Raw genomic sequence first — 17,641 nt, forward strand, 5'->3', positions numbered from 1 at the left:
TTGTCCTCATAAATAATATTGATTATGAATGATTTTTATGCATAGCAAATATGCGTTCTTAATTAATGTAATTTTTGTAATTGAAACAATGATAAAATAGAAGTTTTGCAATTGAAAAATTAAAGCTTTGTCTTTCATATCAACTTTCATTTTTTTAAATGTACAAAAATATGCATCTTTCAATAAATTCAACGATGAAATTAAAACATTTAATTATCTTAAACAATTTAATTATTTACAATTCAGTATATGATCTTGCTTTTCAGTTACATATCTTAGAATCAAATATATGCACACTGTATTGATTACATCAGATATTGTTTTTGTTATTATTGTCAGAGAAGACTAAATTATTCTGCTTCACGGTCTATTAAATTTTAGGTATACACATAATCAATGAAATATCATTGGATAAGGTGGATACGCAATTTAAAAATGGAGGATAAGTCCCTGCTGACCATCATGAATCGTGCATTCCTCACGTTAAGGAATTACTTTTAATTATCTGGTAGGATATGGGATGAATACACAGCTTAAAATAACAAAACCAGAACGCGTGACTCGGAGGTCCAGGTAAATCAGAAGCACTGGAGTGTAGCCATTGTTGACAAACGTCTAAATCCGCGTTTTTATTCTGCGGTTTGAATTACCGATTTATGTTTCCGCATAAGCTGCACAGGCGGTTGAATGTTTGTATGAATTAAACATTTCATTCATGTTATGTTTAGGAATTATGAAAGAAGAAGGGAAGACGAAATAATAGAGGGTGTGTAAATTTACAACCTGGGTGAAATCTACAACTTCTGTTTTAATGACGTAACTAAGTTATATCACATCCGGAAGATAAATGGAATTGAACAACATGGGGTATTGGATGTGTATTACCTATATTCTGCTTTTCTTACCCTTGAAATGCATGTCCTCTTCACGCTGTTACTATTCTGATGGTCAACCTGAGGGTTATTGTCATGAGCAGACGTTTTCAGAAACTGGTCAAGTCCGTTTTGCAGCAACTATTGGGATTCACGAACCACATGGTGATCACCTGTGTGGTGACATATCCCCCAGTGGGGTCCAAACTGCTATGGCAGTCAAATGGATAGTAGACATTTTAAACGGGGCAGGGAACTTTGTCAACGCTTTTGTGCCAGGCATAAAATTGGGTCTGTATTTTTGTTGTTGTTCTTTTTACTGTTCTTTGGTACTGTGTTTAAATCATAAGTTTATCTTCAAAAAGTATTTTTTATTACATAGAAGGAAAACGATATAGTTTGTATTGAATTTTCGTTATTCAGAAGAGATGATTCAAAACATATACAGTAGACTGCATCATCATTCTAGATGGATCAATAAAAGTCCAATAGTAATTATGAGTTTAATGATGCACTTTTGATAATTTGAATATTACATCAAATCTCTTACCACTTATTGAAAACTAAAGGGTATAGTGGAATCAATATATCAACTTTGGTAATTGTCGATTTTATATACAAATATCCAAAAGAATGTGAAAAAAATCATTTACCATTTTTTCTCAACAATTATTTAAATATCCTTTTTTCTATTTGACACAAATTTGAAAACATCTTTTTTTATCTTTTACGTACTCAAAGAAACGTGCCAAGAAATTAAAAAAGACACGTGTTTATCAAAACTTCAACATTTTGGAAGAATTAAAATAACAGATGTATGAAAAAATATCAAATAATACATAATTTTAACATCTGCAATTTATACATTTGTTAGCAAGTTAAACCCAAAGATTTTGAACTTATTTTATTTTTTTAATATATCTAATCGCTACCAAAGATGTGTTATAAATTTTGTTATCAAAAATCAAACCCAGGATTAGATTTTAATTTTGAAATATATTTTTGTTGAAATTATGTCAATGTGGGATGAAAAGCAAAATTGAAAAAAATAAATTGTAAGGTTTTTTTTAAAACATAAATTATAAAGAAAAACTTTCTCCAAATCGTTTTCTTTTTTATGTTTTTGCAAGATTTACCAGAATTCCTTTTGTATGGTCTAACAAGTTTAAACAAAAAAAGATTAATCCATTATGAAAATATATTCGTTGACTTTGCATCTTATATAATAATTACATTTAAAGCTATAAATCACTTGCTAAATACACTTTTGATTTTGCAATTGATTTTCAAAAAAATCCCTTCTTATAATAAGAAACATGATAAATTGTGTTTTAGGCTGGTAGTTATTAGTACCCTTTGTAAAAAACAAAACAAATAAGAATGAATTAATCTAGAAAAAAACATAATTTTTATGAAGGATTAAAGTAAATCATAAAAAATCTAAGTTCATCTTAACAATACCAATTATTTTTTCAGGCACTTGTTTTTATAAGTCATTTTTCTCGTTTTTTTAATAACTAATTTTCCTCACCTTAGCCTAAAATTTATAATAACTGTTTCAAAATGCACTCACATATGGCTTCATTCATTATAAATTACTCATATTTCAAAAGCATTACGCAATGTAGAAATGTTTTTGTTTGTAAAGAAGAAAATTACTGCTTAAAGGTGCATTTAACTATACAGAACCTAAAGGGTGTACATCGTATTTTTTCTTTCCTTTTTGCAAAAAATATATACTAGGCAATTGTAAACTTCAAAAGAAATATTTTACTTAATTTTTTTTTTAAATTATGTTAATCATATTATTTATCGTGATGTGTGTCATACAAAAGAATTCTACTACATATATATATGATTAAATAGTCAAGCTCAATGAATCTGTGTTATGGTCTAAAATTAAGTTAATATATATATTATATGCCATTTTGATATCTAAACTATTTTTCTCATGCTTGACCTGATTCTAGCAGAAAGGTCAACTAAACTCATTCATTTAACCTTGTAACGTATGTGGAAGGTCACCTTGAAAAGAGAAATACTAGAGTAGAACAAACACGGTTTCTTAAACAATTTCATTTTTGTACCTTTCATAGTGTCAGTGGTTATCAGTAACAAAAGTAATATAAGCTTTGAATGACCCCTATCGTTAAACTGGGATATTTATAATTTTTACTATGGATCAGAGTAAACACATTATTTAGAAATTTCAAATTCTTCTCTTCAGGAGAAAAATGATATTGTATTATTCAGTGCAAGCTAGTGTCAAAGGATGCTAAAATAATATACGTAATAATGGTTCAAGCAATGACTCTTAACTACCATTAATTACCTACTATATTGGCCTTTAGCGTAAGATTGGTAACATACACGGTTTAGACTTTATCTCTATACACTTATATCATATTTGCAGATTTCATTTATTTTAGCATATATAATTATGGTTCAATGGGCCAATTTATACTTCGTTTGAATTTCAAGTAAACTTAATAGTAAAGTAAGATTACTACTAAGCACAATTATGTAATCTTATGTATTTTTTTAGGTTATGACATTTATGACGATTGTGGGATTATATCACGTTCAACTGATGGCGTTTCAGAACACGTTCCAAACACAGATCCTAATATTTCTTTGAAATGTGATGATCAATGTCCATCGACACAACCACCATTTTTAGGTATATACCCTCATGTAGATAATTCGAATTCTTAAGGAATGAAACGAAATTTATTTCTTATCTTTCTTCAGTTTAAAAGAAATAAACACATAAGGTATTTTTCTGCATCAAAACATTGCTTTTTTTTTTTAAACTTAAAAAATTCCATAATAGACCTTAGAGTTATTTAAAATTGATTTTTAGTTATAGTAAAACTACTTTTACTCTGGACTTTACATTTATCGTTTTCATTAGACAGTAGTAGATTAAAAAAACAACAGTCCACATTATTAGATAACATGTTAATCTTTATGTAACACTGATGCTAGGGTTGCTGAGTTCAAGTACACCAGAGGCTACGTCTGCTGCCCTCTCTGTACTTTCCCCCGCCATCACAGGCGTGACGTCCCAGTCGAATTACAAAGAAATAAATGACAGACGATTGATGTTTACATTGCCAGAAGAAGAAGAAATCAAGGTAAATTAACAAATATGTATATTATGAGTACGTAAAACTATAAATATATTTTTTAATACTTTATAAAATATAAACAAAAATAATTAATATAGTTGGGTTTGTAAGAGTGATAAAAAAAAACTATAAAGAGCAAAAATAATAGATTGTGGGTATTATTTTTTGTATGTTTTATTTCGGTAAAAGTATTCATTCAGAAACATTTTTGAATATAGTGTACAAACATTTATGGCATAGAATTAAAAAAAATAGAACTGACTCATCCTATATGTACATTTACATGTATATTACCTTTTAATAGACAAAATGTACATTAAATACCGTATTTCACGTCAAGACAAGCATTATTTTTACGTTATTTTACATCACTCATTTCGATTTTATTTAAAGATCATTCTTAAATTCTTTTGCATAAAAATCACATAAAGAATATTCCAAAACTCTGATTGTAAATTTTTTAGCAAATATCCGCCTTGATATATCTGTGCATAACATCTTAGATCACTTTGAATTTTCACGCTTTTATGCATTGAATAGACATAGAGGAGCTTCTAGAAATTTGATTTGATTTCTTTGAAAATGTAAATTTGTTTGTTCTTTCACTCCTGAATATTACACCATTTTTTTTGTTTTGATCGTTTAAAGGACTTCAACCTACTTTAAAAAAAATACGAAAATTAAAGTTAAATTCATTCTTGGAAAAATGTTCAGTTTTATGTTTGATTTTTTTTTTGACAATTTATTGAGTCATTATCTTAAAAGGGTATAAATCAGCTTAAAACCGTGCGATTTGCATCTAATATACTGATTAAATTTTACCATTTTGATTTCAGCTTTTGAAAAAACAAATACTTAAAAAAACACATTTTCCTTAAAATTTTGAAAATTAGTAATGGAACAACTGAACACTTTTAAGACTAACAAAATTTCATAGCTTATAATAAAAACAAAATACATGCGCATCAAAATTATGATAAAAATATAACTACGTGTAAATCGAATAAATCGAGAATTAATTTTTATTTTAAAGGTTTGTATCATATATTTACAATCCTTGCAGGGAATTGTGAAATTGATGGAACATCAAAAATGGTCTATGATAGCTGTTTTATATTTGGATGACCAACACGGTGCCGCAATGTATGAGAATCTAGTAAATCAATCTCAAAAATCAGGAATATGCTTGGTTTATACAGCTCAGTTGAAGGAAAAGGATGTAACAAAATCTACAACCCAATTAAAGCCAATCATTGAAGAATTAGAAAAGAGACAGAAGAAACTTGTTGACGAAAAGTTAAGTGTAGTGTTCCTGGGAAACACAAAAACAGCGAAAATACTTTTTGAATACATAAGTAACCGTGAAACCAACGTAATAATTCATAAACTGCAATGGATTTTGCCTTCAAATATAAATCTGGATTATACTCTGAAAAACACGTTGAAGAAGTCCTTAACTCAACAGCAACAGAGTCAACCAAAAGTCATACTTGTAGAAAAACAACACAGATCTTTGACATCTTTCAAAAATTTCTTCGTAGATGAGCTGGTGAATTCGAATAAGTACAATCAGTTGCCCAAACCTTATTTGGATCAGTATGAGCTTCAGATGTTGGGTCCCAACGGTGGAAATAAAAATGATCTTTCTGCAGTATACAGACAACCAGGAAGCGTGCTCCCTACCGTGACAGCCATTATGATGTTTGCTTCTTCACTGCGTAAAATGCAGAGAGAACTGTGTTCTACCCAAAGTAATTTACAATTTTGTCCCGAATTGCGATCTAATTTAACTAACGAGTTTCTCCGTCTTGATACATCGAGTTTTGAAGATATAGAAAACTCAAATGTCATTCCAGATGAATTGAAAAATCTCACTTTAACAAATGACAGTTTTGCGTTTTCTTTCCAAAGTCTTCATGATCTTAAATTCTCTTTGTTTGATTCTTCAGGCGCAACACTACAAAAGGTATACATATAAATGTTGCTGATGAATTTAAAATGTACAAAGTAAATTGAATTAGCACTGCAGTCACTGTAATTCAACTAATTAATCTAAAGTATATTTTTGTATTTTTTGTGCAGCTAGCAAGCCTCAAGAATGATGAAATAGTTGTATATGATGAATCCAAGTTGCTAGAGCTAACATCAGAATGCAAGTTAACCTGCGAAGAGTGTTGGAATACAGAAGACATTGAGTTTGCGTATATTCCAGGTGATGTTTTACTTCTGGGAATCTTCTCACTGCGGGAGGATGGATCAACATCTTCCACAGATTCGGCAAACAAATACAAATGTGGCGCATTCCGAAATTCTTACGCACCTATCACTGTCTCTTCATTTCTACACTCCATTGAAACCCTACAGGAGCAAAACCTTGCTAGTACTTCTGTCGGAGGCATTGCCCTAGATGACTGCTACAATCCACTAAGTATTTCGTATATCTTGTCTGAATTATTTACAGGAAAGCGTCACTTAACTGATCCAGAGTCTGGAAAGATGATTGACTTCAGTAGAGTTATTGCTGTCATTGGTGCACTGTCCAGTAAGGTTACACAAATAATAGCTGATCAATTGAGTTTACTTGATATCCCCTTGATATCTTATGGTGCTTCCTCTGCTTCTTTGGATGATAGAATCCGATATCCTTTATTCCTGCGAACAGTTCCAAGTGATCATTTCCAGGTCCAGGGTTTGGTCGACTTGCTAGAAAAATTAAAATACAGCCATGTGGGAGTTATATACCTAGACGACGCGTATGGTCAAAATGCCAAACAATCGTTTTTATCTATGACAGAGCACATGAAGATGTGTGTTGAGGAACCCCTTCCTATTACAGAAGATTTCACATCTCAACAACTAGAACAAATAATCGAAACATTGACTGCTCAAAGAGGTATTTTTATTATTACTTTATAAAATGCAATTTTTGAAATGGAATGAACGATAAAATGTGATAACTTCTTAACTGAATTTCATATTTTCTTTCAGTGAAAGTTGTCCTGTACATTGGAATTGACACGGTGTCTGAAATGTTGTTGGATAAGCTTAAGTCAAGTATTGCTGATGTTCATTTTACTTTTGTTGCCAGCGAAGGATGGGGAACAAATACCAGGATTCTAGCAGGGGACAGAGGCAAGGCTGCAGCAGGGGCCTTAGTTTTTGTCACTCACGACAGCTTCGATATGTCCAATTCTTTCAAGACCTACTTAGAAAATATTACCTCTTCTTCTCAAACTAAAAATCCATGGATGAGACAGTTCTGGCAAATAGTGCTCGAATGTGATTATCCGGGTTCCTTCAATAAACGGTATACTAAAACCTGTGGTACAGGGATCAAATTTTCAGCACAACAAGTTGAAAATTTCTCCAAATCCCAGAGAAGTGTTCATGTTCAAAAAGCTACCTTTGCTTTAGAAAAAGCTTATCGCCAAGTGATGAATGTTGTTTCATGCCAGACTTTTCGAAACCGGGATTGTGCCGACAAATTTATTTCTGCCATCAAATCCACTGAACTTGTGAAAAGTAACGGTGAACGATTAAGATTGTTTAAAGATGATGGAAATGGATACATGGGATTCATTGTATACAATATTCAAGCAGTCGGTCAATATAATTACGAATATGTTAATGTAAGATTTGTTATTTTACAAAACAACATCTACTTTTTCAGTTGCTCTACCTATGGCATTTAAATACCTTATTATATGTAATGAAGGGGACTGTCTTTTATTCAAATACAAACATTACACTGTTTTGTCATAATATATATATATGTTTAACAAACATGAAAAGAAACGTTAATATTTCCCTAGTAATCAATAACAAATATTATCTATTTTTACCTTCAGGTTGGTTCGTATTCATCAACAGATGGCGAAAAATTAAAATTAAACATTACAAGGATAAAAACGTACAAAGAGGGTAACCCTCCCATTCCAGAAAATGACCTACAAGCAACATGTGAAGCGGCAAGATCTTTGAGAGCGCCGTGCCTTGCAGTTTGTCCCGTGACATCCACCTTGCAGCCAACTACAACTGCAGCTACTACGCCTTTACCAAAGGAGCAGACGTCAGACAATAGTACTCCTCTGAACATCACCTTGGCTGTAGTGATAGGTGTTCTGCTGCTCGTTCTTATATTCCTAACAGTAATGATGTGTAGGCAACAGAAAGCCACTCAGTCATTCCAAAGTAAAGAAATGATAAGTAAGTTACTCTGCTTCTCCTCTCCTTTGTTCGAGTTAAATCTAATTAGTATTTTGTCAGATTAGGCTTCATGAATTGATTGAAAGTTTTAACGTCACGAATTTGTGATATTGGTCCTTCGTTATGATTTGTGAATAATAATAATAATGTTAGAAAAGTTGTTCGTTTGCAGTGAAAAGTCCAAGTTTGGGAAGTTTGAATATCTATGAAGAACCTTATAGAGAAAGACGAAAACGTACAACATCTTTTGAACATGGTGAGCACGTCAATTCTTCGACAAGCGGGGTAGTATCAATGAGATCAGGCCACTCTGGATCCCGAAATGTGTCCAACAGCACAACGCAAAGTGTTAAAACACCAATTAAATATTCCGACGTCTTACAGTTAGAAGTTCCATCAAACGATATTTTGAAACACGGATCGCGTGCCTCAGTTGCTACATATCTGGACCCTGCAGATAACAATATTCCCCAAATTCAGATTACACAAGATGACTCTATGTTAAGAAATCCCAAACACAATGTAAATGAACAACAAAGATCACGTTCATCTGACAATTTGGAAGATACAGATTCAAAGCTTAACTATATCCAAGCAAAGGATCTTGAAATAGAAGATGAGGACGAACTAGCCCAGCAAGAATTGGACTTAAATTATCGGCAACGTGCAATTTCACTGAATGATAGCGTGGTAAGTGGTCAATTTAATGACCCCTTTCAACGCCCAACTACTTTACCTGGGATATCGCCCCTCACTGTACCAGGCAGCAGAGACCAAATGGCGATCCCGTCCTATCAAGCACCAGTGCCATCCTCGCACATATCTCCCATGTACCTTGATGCTATTCATGACACTCAAGCCATGTATCCAGGTATTCCGATACAGTTTCAAGGAAATCCAAACAATGCACAACTTTTAATGGTTTCGCCTGGTACATATGTACCGGCTATGGGATACCCAGGAAATCCTTCCTCTGGTTATCAACATATATACATTCCAACTGCTCCACATTCAACTGCTGGTTACCAGATACCAACTTCTTTTGCAAACCAAGATGTTAGGCGACCACGAGGTTCATCCCTTTCAGCTGGTGTTCAGCCGTCTTCATTGAGTCCGCAAATCGCTTTTTTAAATACAAACCAAAGAAGTGATATGCCACAGAGTGTTCATGGTGTAGTTTTACGTAATAATAAAGAGGGTGAATTTGTGTCCAGCACTTTGCCAGCATACAAAAACAAAAGTAAAGATCAGAGAGAGCATTACCATTCTATGACGTCGATGCCTGACGTCATTTCTCATGAACATGATGATGGAACAGAAATTATGATTTAGAAAAACAAACATGTTATGGTTGACTTTAATTAAATGATGTTATTAATGCTTATGAATGATTTTTTTTAAAGTTAGCAATGTATAAATGGAAAAAATGTATATGCAAGAATGTTTTAGCCAAGGTTCATTTGAAGTTCTTCTAGAACTCTAAAATTTCGTATCCCATATTTTGTTTTATTTGTTCTTTAATATAAAACCTGTTTACAGTATTAGTTAGAAAATATAAATTTATATTTTGACAACTGCATAGTTGTACATCCACATATATTTAAGTATGAGCTCAACTGATATATGATTTCATATATCTGTTTTAACGCATATGATATTATATACAAAATGTTATTGTTATTCTTTATTTTATGTCTGCTTTTTGTTACATTTTAAATATTCGATATATATATTTTATTGTTATCAACAAATGCCTAATATATAGCTATACAAATATAAGAAAATAAAGAAAACTTTTGAACCAATGATTGTTAAACTTTTAATTTTTCATTTATGTTTGATGTGTTGATAATTTTTGTAAAAAAAGAAATCCGAAGCCAAAATATAATTATTGCGCTACCGCAAGAAACCTTAATTACCCACTCTCTTTATTTCGTCAATTTCACTTTTATCAAAAACTGATGCTTGCATTTTGCAGAGGTTCATTTTCCAAAGGCTTATCCATTATGTAATTCGCAAATGGATTTTTACCATTTCTTATGAAGTCATCGCTGTATATCACAATATCGATAAACATAAAAATATGATTTGAGATTTGAATGACAGTACTTCTTCCCAATTTTAAATGCGTTGTTACGAATTGCGTAGTTTATAAAGGATGTATGTTCATCGCCAGGAACGATAACTCGTAAATAATTGTTTTATTTTAAAATGTAAAACTCATAATAAAGCTTGTATTTGAAATCTATTTGTTCAACAATTTCTATTTCATGCATAAAGGAAAGATTCAAGCTTCTTTGAAGTTTTAAAAGCAGACTTGTATATAGATATTATTAACCGACCAAAAAAACCCAAAACATATTGAGTGAAAACAAATTTCCTTTATCTACCCTTAAATTCCAATGATTTTAGCAAGATATGAAGTTAGAAGTAATATGTGATGTATATATTAAATATTCCATGTATTAGCTTTTCAAGCTCTATATTATGTATACAGATTTTAACAATAAGAAGGCTTAGAAATACTACACAATTATTGAAAAGATAAATTATTGCCTCAAAGTCCTTGGATACCTATAATTTATTTTATTTTTTATTACCGAACTATTTTGGTGATCAATGTTCAATTAGGAAATGCAAGCTGGTGCTTCTATTTGCATTTTTCTAAATTTTTTTTGAGATACATACTTGTATGATTAATTTCCTTCTATGATTTATTCAGGCATAACAGTTGATAATGCCGAACTTTGAAGAAATACCATGATTGGTTTAAGTACTAAATGCACATTGCTCTGAACTCAGAGTCACTTTTGTGAGTATTTTCAATTACTTAAGGACTTGATCAGACGACTTTAATATCCTCGGCAAATGATTGTCTATGCTAGTGTATCAATTTTTAACTATTGCTAAAGTAAATAGGGAAAAAAAAACTATGATGACTTCCATGAAATCCATATGTCTGCAAGATTTGATTTTCAAACAGTATATTAAAATTGAATCCTATATAGTGTGATGAACAAAAAACAACAAAAGCAAAGAAATATTTATTCACTATAAATACAAAAATTATTTAAATCATGTCTTAGGAGTTTCAAAAATAATACATTTAAGACCTATAACCATGAACAGGGCAAGCTTTTTCATTTCTCTTTATTCTATTAATTTTGCAAAAATCTCTCTTCAGATCTTCATTTTCTTCTGCGATGTTTGAAACTGGGTCATAATTTGTTAAATGCAGTCTCTCATTGAGTCTAATGTGTATATTATCCTCGGAGACTTGATTTATCGATTCTGACAGAATTTCAGATGAATGTGTACAAGGCTGCGTAGAACGATCAGCTGATTGGTTGAATAGGTTCATCTCTTCAGCCTGGGACTTTTTCCTTCTCCGTTCAAGAATCGGGGAAACTGATTAAAAAATAAAAACATCAACTTTATGATTATTAAAAATTCTCAAGATATCGGTTTAATTCAAAGAAAACTTATTACTTCTGTTCGATATTATATACATGTATGTTGATTCTAGAAACTCAACATAATAGAAAATCACACAGAACAAGGTACTGTTTCGACACAAATTTTGCCTTGATTTTTATAAAATATGGAAATGATGTAAGAAATTAAAATTCATCTTTTCGGAATTATTGAAATACCATGCTGTAAAACCCTACACATAGATTTTCCTACATGCTGATTGTGAAATCATGATCTTGTGCATTTTCCCGTATTTTCTTAAAAAGCTGCAGAAGACAACATTTTTCTCTTAAAACATTTGATATCATTTGTACAAACCATTTTTCTTCACTGCAATATACATCACAATTAAAAGGATTAGAGCAATTAAGCATCCAATGATAATAAACGGGGTATTGCTTGTCTCCTCTTGACTTTTATTGTGCATTATCATCACATCTGTAAAAGAGAATGTTTATTTTAAGTGTCATGAAACAAAAGTTTGATCGAATAGCTAATACCATGTTTGGAAACGCGCAAGAATAGATAGCTATATTCCCTGAATATTTAACATCCATGCAATTTTCGAAATACATAGTAAATAAAACTTAAGACATTCAAAATCAAAATATTGACATGTTCTGGTCATATGAAGCCAGATTAACACAACCTTTAACATTAGTTTATCGTACAATATTGCATACATGTATCATGGAATGTTTAATTCCAATAGTTTATCTATAAATAAGGAATTCGAAGAACAAAAGTAAATTTTGTGTTCAATATTAAATCTTTGCCAATCATCAAGATATCTATAGAGCTGTACCTTTTCCAGGAGGTCCTGGGATCTCTATCACAGGAGAATACGACTCAGCGTAGAAAGATCCGTCCTCCATATCCATAGAGGGGCAATTAATTTCTACCTGTAAATATACATGCATGTCAATCAATATACATTTTAGATGTGTAAATAAATAAAATTTATTCAAAAATAAATTACATTTTCAAATTTACTACTTTAATCGATTAATCCTAATATGTTCCATTCAAAATTACAAGGATTGATATTTAAAATCTTGCCAACTACAGTATAGAAACGGAATATAATTACCTTGATATAGTATTCCCCTGGAAGTATGTCAAAAAATGTGCATACATTTGTGTGAGAAATCTAAAGGAAATAAATTTTATCATGATCAGAAAAATAGGATTAGTTTTATATCAAGAGGAAACAAAACGTAGTTAAATAAAATGTTCATTTTATAGGCTGAACATTTATTTCATTATTGTTTTTTCAGGAATCACTAATTAGATTCAGAAGTTTTTCTTCTTTAACCTGGTTAACACTTAACTAAATTTTTTTCATCTTTTTGTGATTTCTAAATAGGCAATGTGGATCGGAATGAAATACCTACCATGTCAAGTTTTTCTGGACATTTCCTAATGAATTTCTCACATGTTTTGTAATCAGTGTCATTGCACAAGAACAGACGTTTAACACACATGAATTGAGGTGTGTAAAAGACGACATGGATATCGTTTTTCTTTGGAAAATTTGAGACAGCTACTGCAAGATTGTCTTTAAAATAAAATTAATTAAAACGAATTATGCAATTAGCAATATCAAAATATCTATTGAATAAAAAAAAATGTAATAATAATTAATATATTATTTCATATTCTGTCATTTTTTTAAACTACTCAATAATGTCACACTTTACATGTTTGAATATAAATTACATGTATATGAAAAACATATCTCACCTTTTGAAAAAGACAGATAATGTTCTGTTGACAAAGGGGTCATATGAGGCTGATATAATGTTAGAAGTAATGTATATGAGACAGGCCAGTGCTTGATATCTTGAAGACAAAGACGATTTTTGATAGTTACCTAAAAGAAACGAAGTTATACCAATTCATAGATATAATACTTATAATAACAAAATTTGCTTGAATTGAAAATACACTGTAAATGAAATAAACTTACTGCACGTGTTGAGGAAAAATTAAATATTCGTTTCTTTGGAAATCTTTCATAAAATCTATCGTTTTCTCCATGTTTGCTTTTGCTGCTCAGTTCCAGATATAGAACACGTTTGTTCTCTGTGAGAATAATTTTAACAATTAAAAGCTGAAACATCCCTCCTTGAAATAAAAAAGCATTAATTTTATTAATTTGATGAAAAGGTAGCATACAAGTTAAATCTGATCAGAAAAATTTTGAAAAATTAAATATAGGTGAAAAAGAAAATCAAATTATGAATAAAATAAGAATTATACACTGTAGAATGTTGATTCAATTAATAGAATTTAAAATACTTTCTTCAGCTGTTCCTATTTGAAATGAAGATTTGATCATATGCCCTATTAACCTATACACACCCTGTATATAGAAACATTTCTTGGACGAAGTTTTTTTTTTTATTTGGGTGTGTGTGCATCTTTCTAGCTTGTTCTTACCACTACTTTCAGGTATTCTGACGTGAATTTCTAATCCGTGTGTGACATTTTCTAGACCCTTGCTGTTGTACTTAGTTATTTCCTGATGGGGAGTCTTGGAATAATCTTGAAGTCTCAGAAATGTTAGCTTAAGTTTTTCATGGAGCAGTCCTATGGGTGGATGGTCGTATTTTTCGAGAATTGCATACTTCTTCTTGAATTTCTGAAACTCTTTATAAAGAAAAATATATTGATGAAGATGATTAACATCTCTTGATAAAAAATTAGAAGGCCGTGAAGAGGATAAAAATAGAGAAAAAACCTGAATGAGATGTGGGTTTTGCGAAAGACTGTAAACATTATTTTTGGGATAATTTATAAATATTTATTTCTTTCTCCAATGAAACTTTCAACACATTTGATAATTAAAATATTACTTCAATCTGCATTTAAGGGATCCATAAATTACCATATAGAGAGATAAAAAAAAATACGAACCATTTTCATATCCCACGGTGCAGGTAAAGTTCTCAGTTGTCGGATGTGATATCTGAATAATGAAATACTCCATTATATTTTGTTCATGATGTGTATCTGATGTTAAAAAATTATTTCTATAACAATGGGAAAATAATATAACATAAAGTGCAAACAACAATCAACAAATACGGTATATCACAAATTTAGCAGTAAGAGCAATATTTACTCCTCGCCATACCCGCTATTTTAATTTTTAGGAAAACGGTATTCTTGTAAGTTCTGCTACGAGTTAAATATAATTTCTTGTCTTGTCTTTTTTAAGAACCTTTATTGATTTTCTTTGTGTTTTAATCTTTATTATTGTTTTTAATTAATATTCAAATGCAGTTTATTCAACTATTTACTTTTTTTTTTAACTTTATTCTATTTATTTCATTGGGTTTTTTTTCATTCATTAATCCCTACGTTTTTCTCTCTTTCTCTACATTTAATATCTAATATGTATCACTTGCCTCAGGAAAATTGACAATTTCTATTGAAAAATGTTGTTAACTAAAAATTATTTATTGAAAAAATAATCAATTTTAACATTAAAATAAACATTAAAATAATAAAATTTTTATGAACATATAGTTTTGGGTGACTGAATGCTTCCTGTTGTTAATTTTGTTATAAATATAAGCGAAAATTAAACTGTGTCAACATCCTCTTTTTGAGGAAAAAATATTTAATCAAAAATGTATCACTTTATGGCATGGTTGTTGTTTTCTGTACCTTTTACTACACAAACAAATAAACAGGACTGTGTAAAAAAGCAATTTTAATTGAGTGCAAATATTTCTTTTTAAAGCGTATTTCAAAATGATGTATTTGATGTTTGTCCGTGTAACACTTAACAATTCAAATTTCTAAAACGATTTAGAGTTTTAGAATGTTAATATAATAGTTCAAATTTCTAAATTTCAAAAACTCAAACTGATTCTTATATTGGAATTTAATATTTTAGTTCAAAACCTAAATTTTCAAATTTCCAAACAGGTTTTAGAATTTTAGAAATTTAGATTTATACCTTAAACATTCAAAATTCAAATTTCCAAAAACAAATTTTGTATTTCAAAATTTGAGCTTTTAGCCTACTGTTTATTTAATAAGTGTACGCTTAACAATCTAAAATTCAGTTTGACGAGTTTTGATATTTCAAAATTTACTTCAAACTTCTAAATTTCAAATTTCAAAACGTTTTAGATTTTATTAAAATTTAGAATTTTGATTCAAACATTCAAATTTCAAACAACCAAAACACTTGGAGGTTTTAGATATTTACTTCAAATATCCAAAATATCAAGTTCCAAACCTGGTTTGAATTTTGAAACTATTACAAAAACACTGTTGGCTAAGCAAAGGAGCTTTAAGATAGTTAGAATATTGAGCTGATATTCAAAAATCAAATCGGGTTTAGAAACTTGGTATTTTGGATTGTTAAAGTAAAATTCTAAAACTCAAAGTGTTTAGGTTATTTGAAATTAGCATATTTGAACTAAACTTCCAATTTTCTAAAAATCTAAAAGGTTTCAAAGTTGGATTTTAGAAGTTTGAAGCTGATTTCAAATAATCAAAAGACTAAACTTTCTGAGCAAACAGTAGACTAAAAACTCAAACGTTTAGATTACAAAAATCGTTTTTGGAAATTTGAATTTTGATTTTTTAAGGTAAAAATCTAAAATATTAAAATCTTAAAAACCTGTTTGGAAATCTGACATTTTAGATTTTTGAACTAAAATATTAAATTTTAATATACCAAATCATTTTGAGTTTTTGAAATTTAGAAATTTGAACTAATATATTAACATTCTAAAACTCAAAATCATTTTAGAAATTTGAATTGTTAAGTGTTACACGGACCGATGTTACATACGATTTTTGTTTAAATTTTAACTATTGTCAATAGCGCAGAACTTTGATTTTAAAAAAATACATATTGAGTTCCGCTTTCCGAGTTTTCCATAAGAAAACTTATTTTCGTATAAAGTTCATACTAAGGCTAGTCCTCTTTGTGGAAAAATTCCACTATTAATTAAACCGCATTTTTTCTGTAAATATGATGCTTGCCGAAATTCGACTTTGAAACGCATCAATTACCGGGTAAGGCGAATGCCATGGCAACCACTTGTGACAAATAAAATTACACCAGCGTATTTCACGGACCGGGTCATTTTTCAGCATTGTATAAATGTTACAGCTGGTATTATAAGAATGCTGTCAACCATTTTACGCTTCAGGTATAATGGAAAAAATCGGATATATCACGCACATCACTTGCCTGTTCATGTGTTTGTCTTTTAAAAACAGTATTAACTTTGTACACTGCTGAAAAATAATACATGTAAATATTTTGTACTTTTAAGTAGTAGAATTTATCATGTTTACATATGTTAATAATGTTTGGTGTAACATTTTCCGAGCATTTGAAGATAATTATATTACATATTATACAACCTCAAGTCATACCACAAAAAAATGTTACCACAGGGAACTTTTACAATAAAAATTACAAATTAATTTAGAATTCAGTAAACCCAATTTACATGTAGTTATATTTTATTGTACCAAAAATAAAACAGGAAGGATAAATCGCCAACATCCCTTAATGGCCTTATGACAGCTTAGGCGATGTTAGGTATAAGCGAGTAGTTTGCTATGACAATATCAAATCTTACCGTCATAAAGCAGTTCCTGGAATAACACAGCGAGGTCCAAACTTCACGTGAAGTTACGCTGACCAGCAACGTAGCCAGTGTCCAGCTCGAAATCATCCGCGGATCGCGGGGTAAAATCCCTCAGACCGACATGTGTGTCTAGATAGAGCAATCGGTCGATGGGATAGCATGACATGTGAACAAACTATGGGGATTTAAATCTGTTAATTCACGTGTATATAATCCTCATATTTCTTCCGTGTTCACTTTCTTCTTCAAATTCTTCTTTTTCATTGTAAATCATATCTTGTCAAACAAACATTAATTTTTTTAAAATGAAATTGCGTGAATGTCGATCCAG

General features: G+C 30.4%; 2 protein-coding genes across 2 annotated transcripts; one reads left to right on the top strand and one right to left on the bottom strand.

Moving 5' to 3' along the window:
- The first annotated feature begins 468 nt into the window (after positions 1-468).
- Positions 469-9,851, top strand: LOC134251025 (uncharacterized). The gene is made up of 8 exons (XM_062733387.1): positions 469-1,163; positions 3,418-3,552; positions 3,861-4,009; positions 5,067-5,969; positions 6,086-6,896; positions 6,992-7,632; positions 7,852-8,209; positions 8,382-9,851. Exons 1-8 carry the CDS (start codon positions 848-850, stop codon positions 9,539-9,541), a joined length of 4,473 nt encoding a protein of 1,490 aa, XP_062589371.1. The 5' UTR covers positions 469-847; the 3' UTR covers positions 9,542-9,851.
- Positions 9,852-11,238: 1,387 nt separating this feature from the next.
- Positions 11,239-17,641, bottom strand: LOC134251016 (uncharacterized). Its single transcript, XM_062733377.1, has 10 exons — positions 17,302-17,641; positions 14,603-14,654; positions 14,126-14,335; positions 13,653-13,768; positions 13,427-13,556; positions 13,078-13,241; positions 12,774-12,833; positions 12,489-12,585; positions 12,002-12,121; positions 11,239-11,617 (listed from the first exon to the last, which is right to left on the bottom strand). The coding sequence occupies exons 1-10, from the start codon at positions 17,395-17,397 to the stop codon at positions 11,316-11,318; spliced, it is 1,347 nt and encodes a 448-aa protein (XP_062589361.1). The 5' UTR covers positions 17,398-17,641; the 3' UTR covers positions 11,239-11,315.

This window comes from Saccostrea cucullata, unplaced genomic scaffold (assembly GCF_032062105.1).
Source record: "Saccostrea cucullata isolate Sc308-1 unplaced genomic scaffold, CSIRO_AGI_Scuc_v1 ctg746, whole genome shotgun sequence".
Classification (NCBI taxonomy): Eukaryota; Metazoa; Mollusca; class Bivalvia; order Ostreida; family Ostreidae; genus Saccostrea; species Saccostrea cuccullata.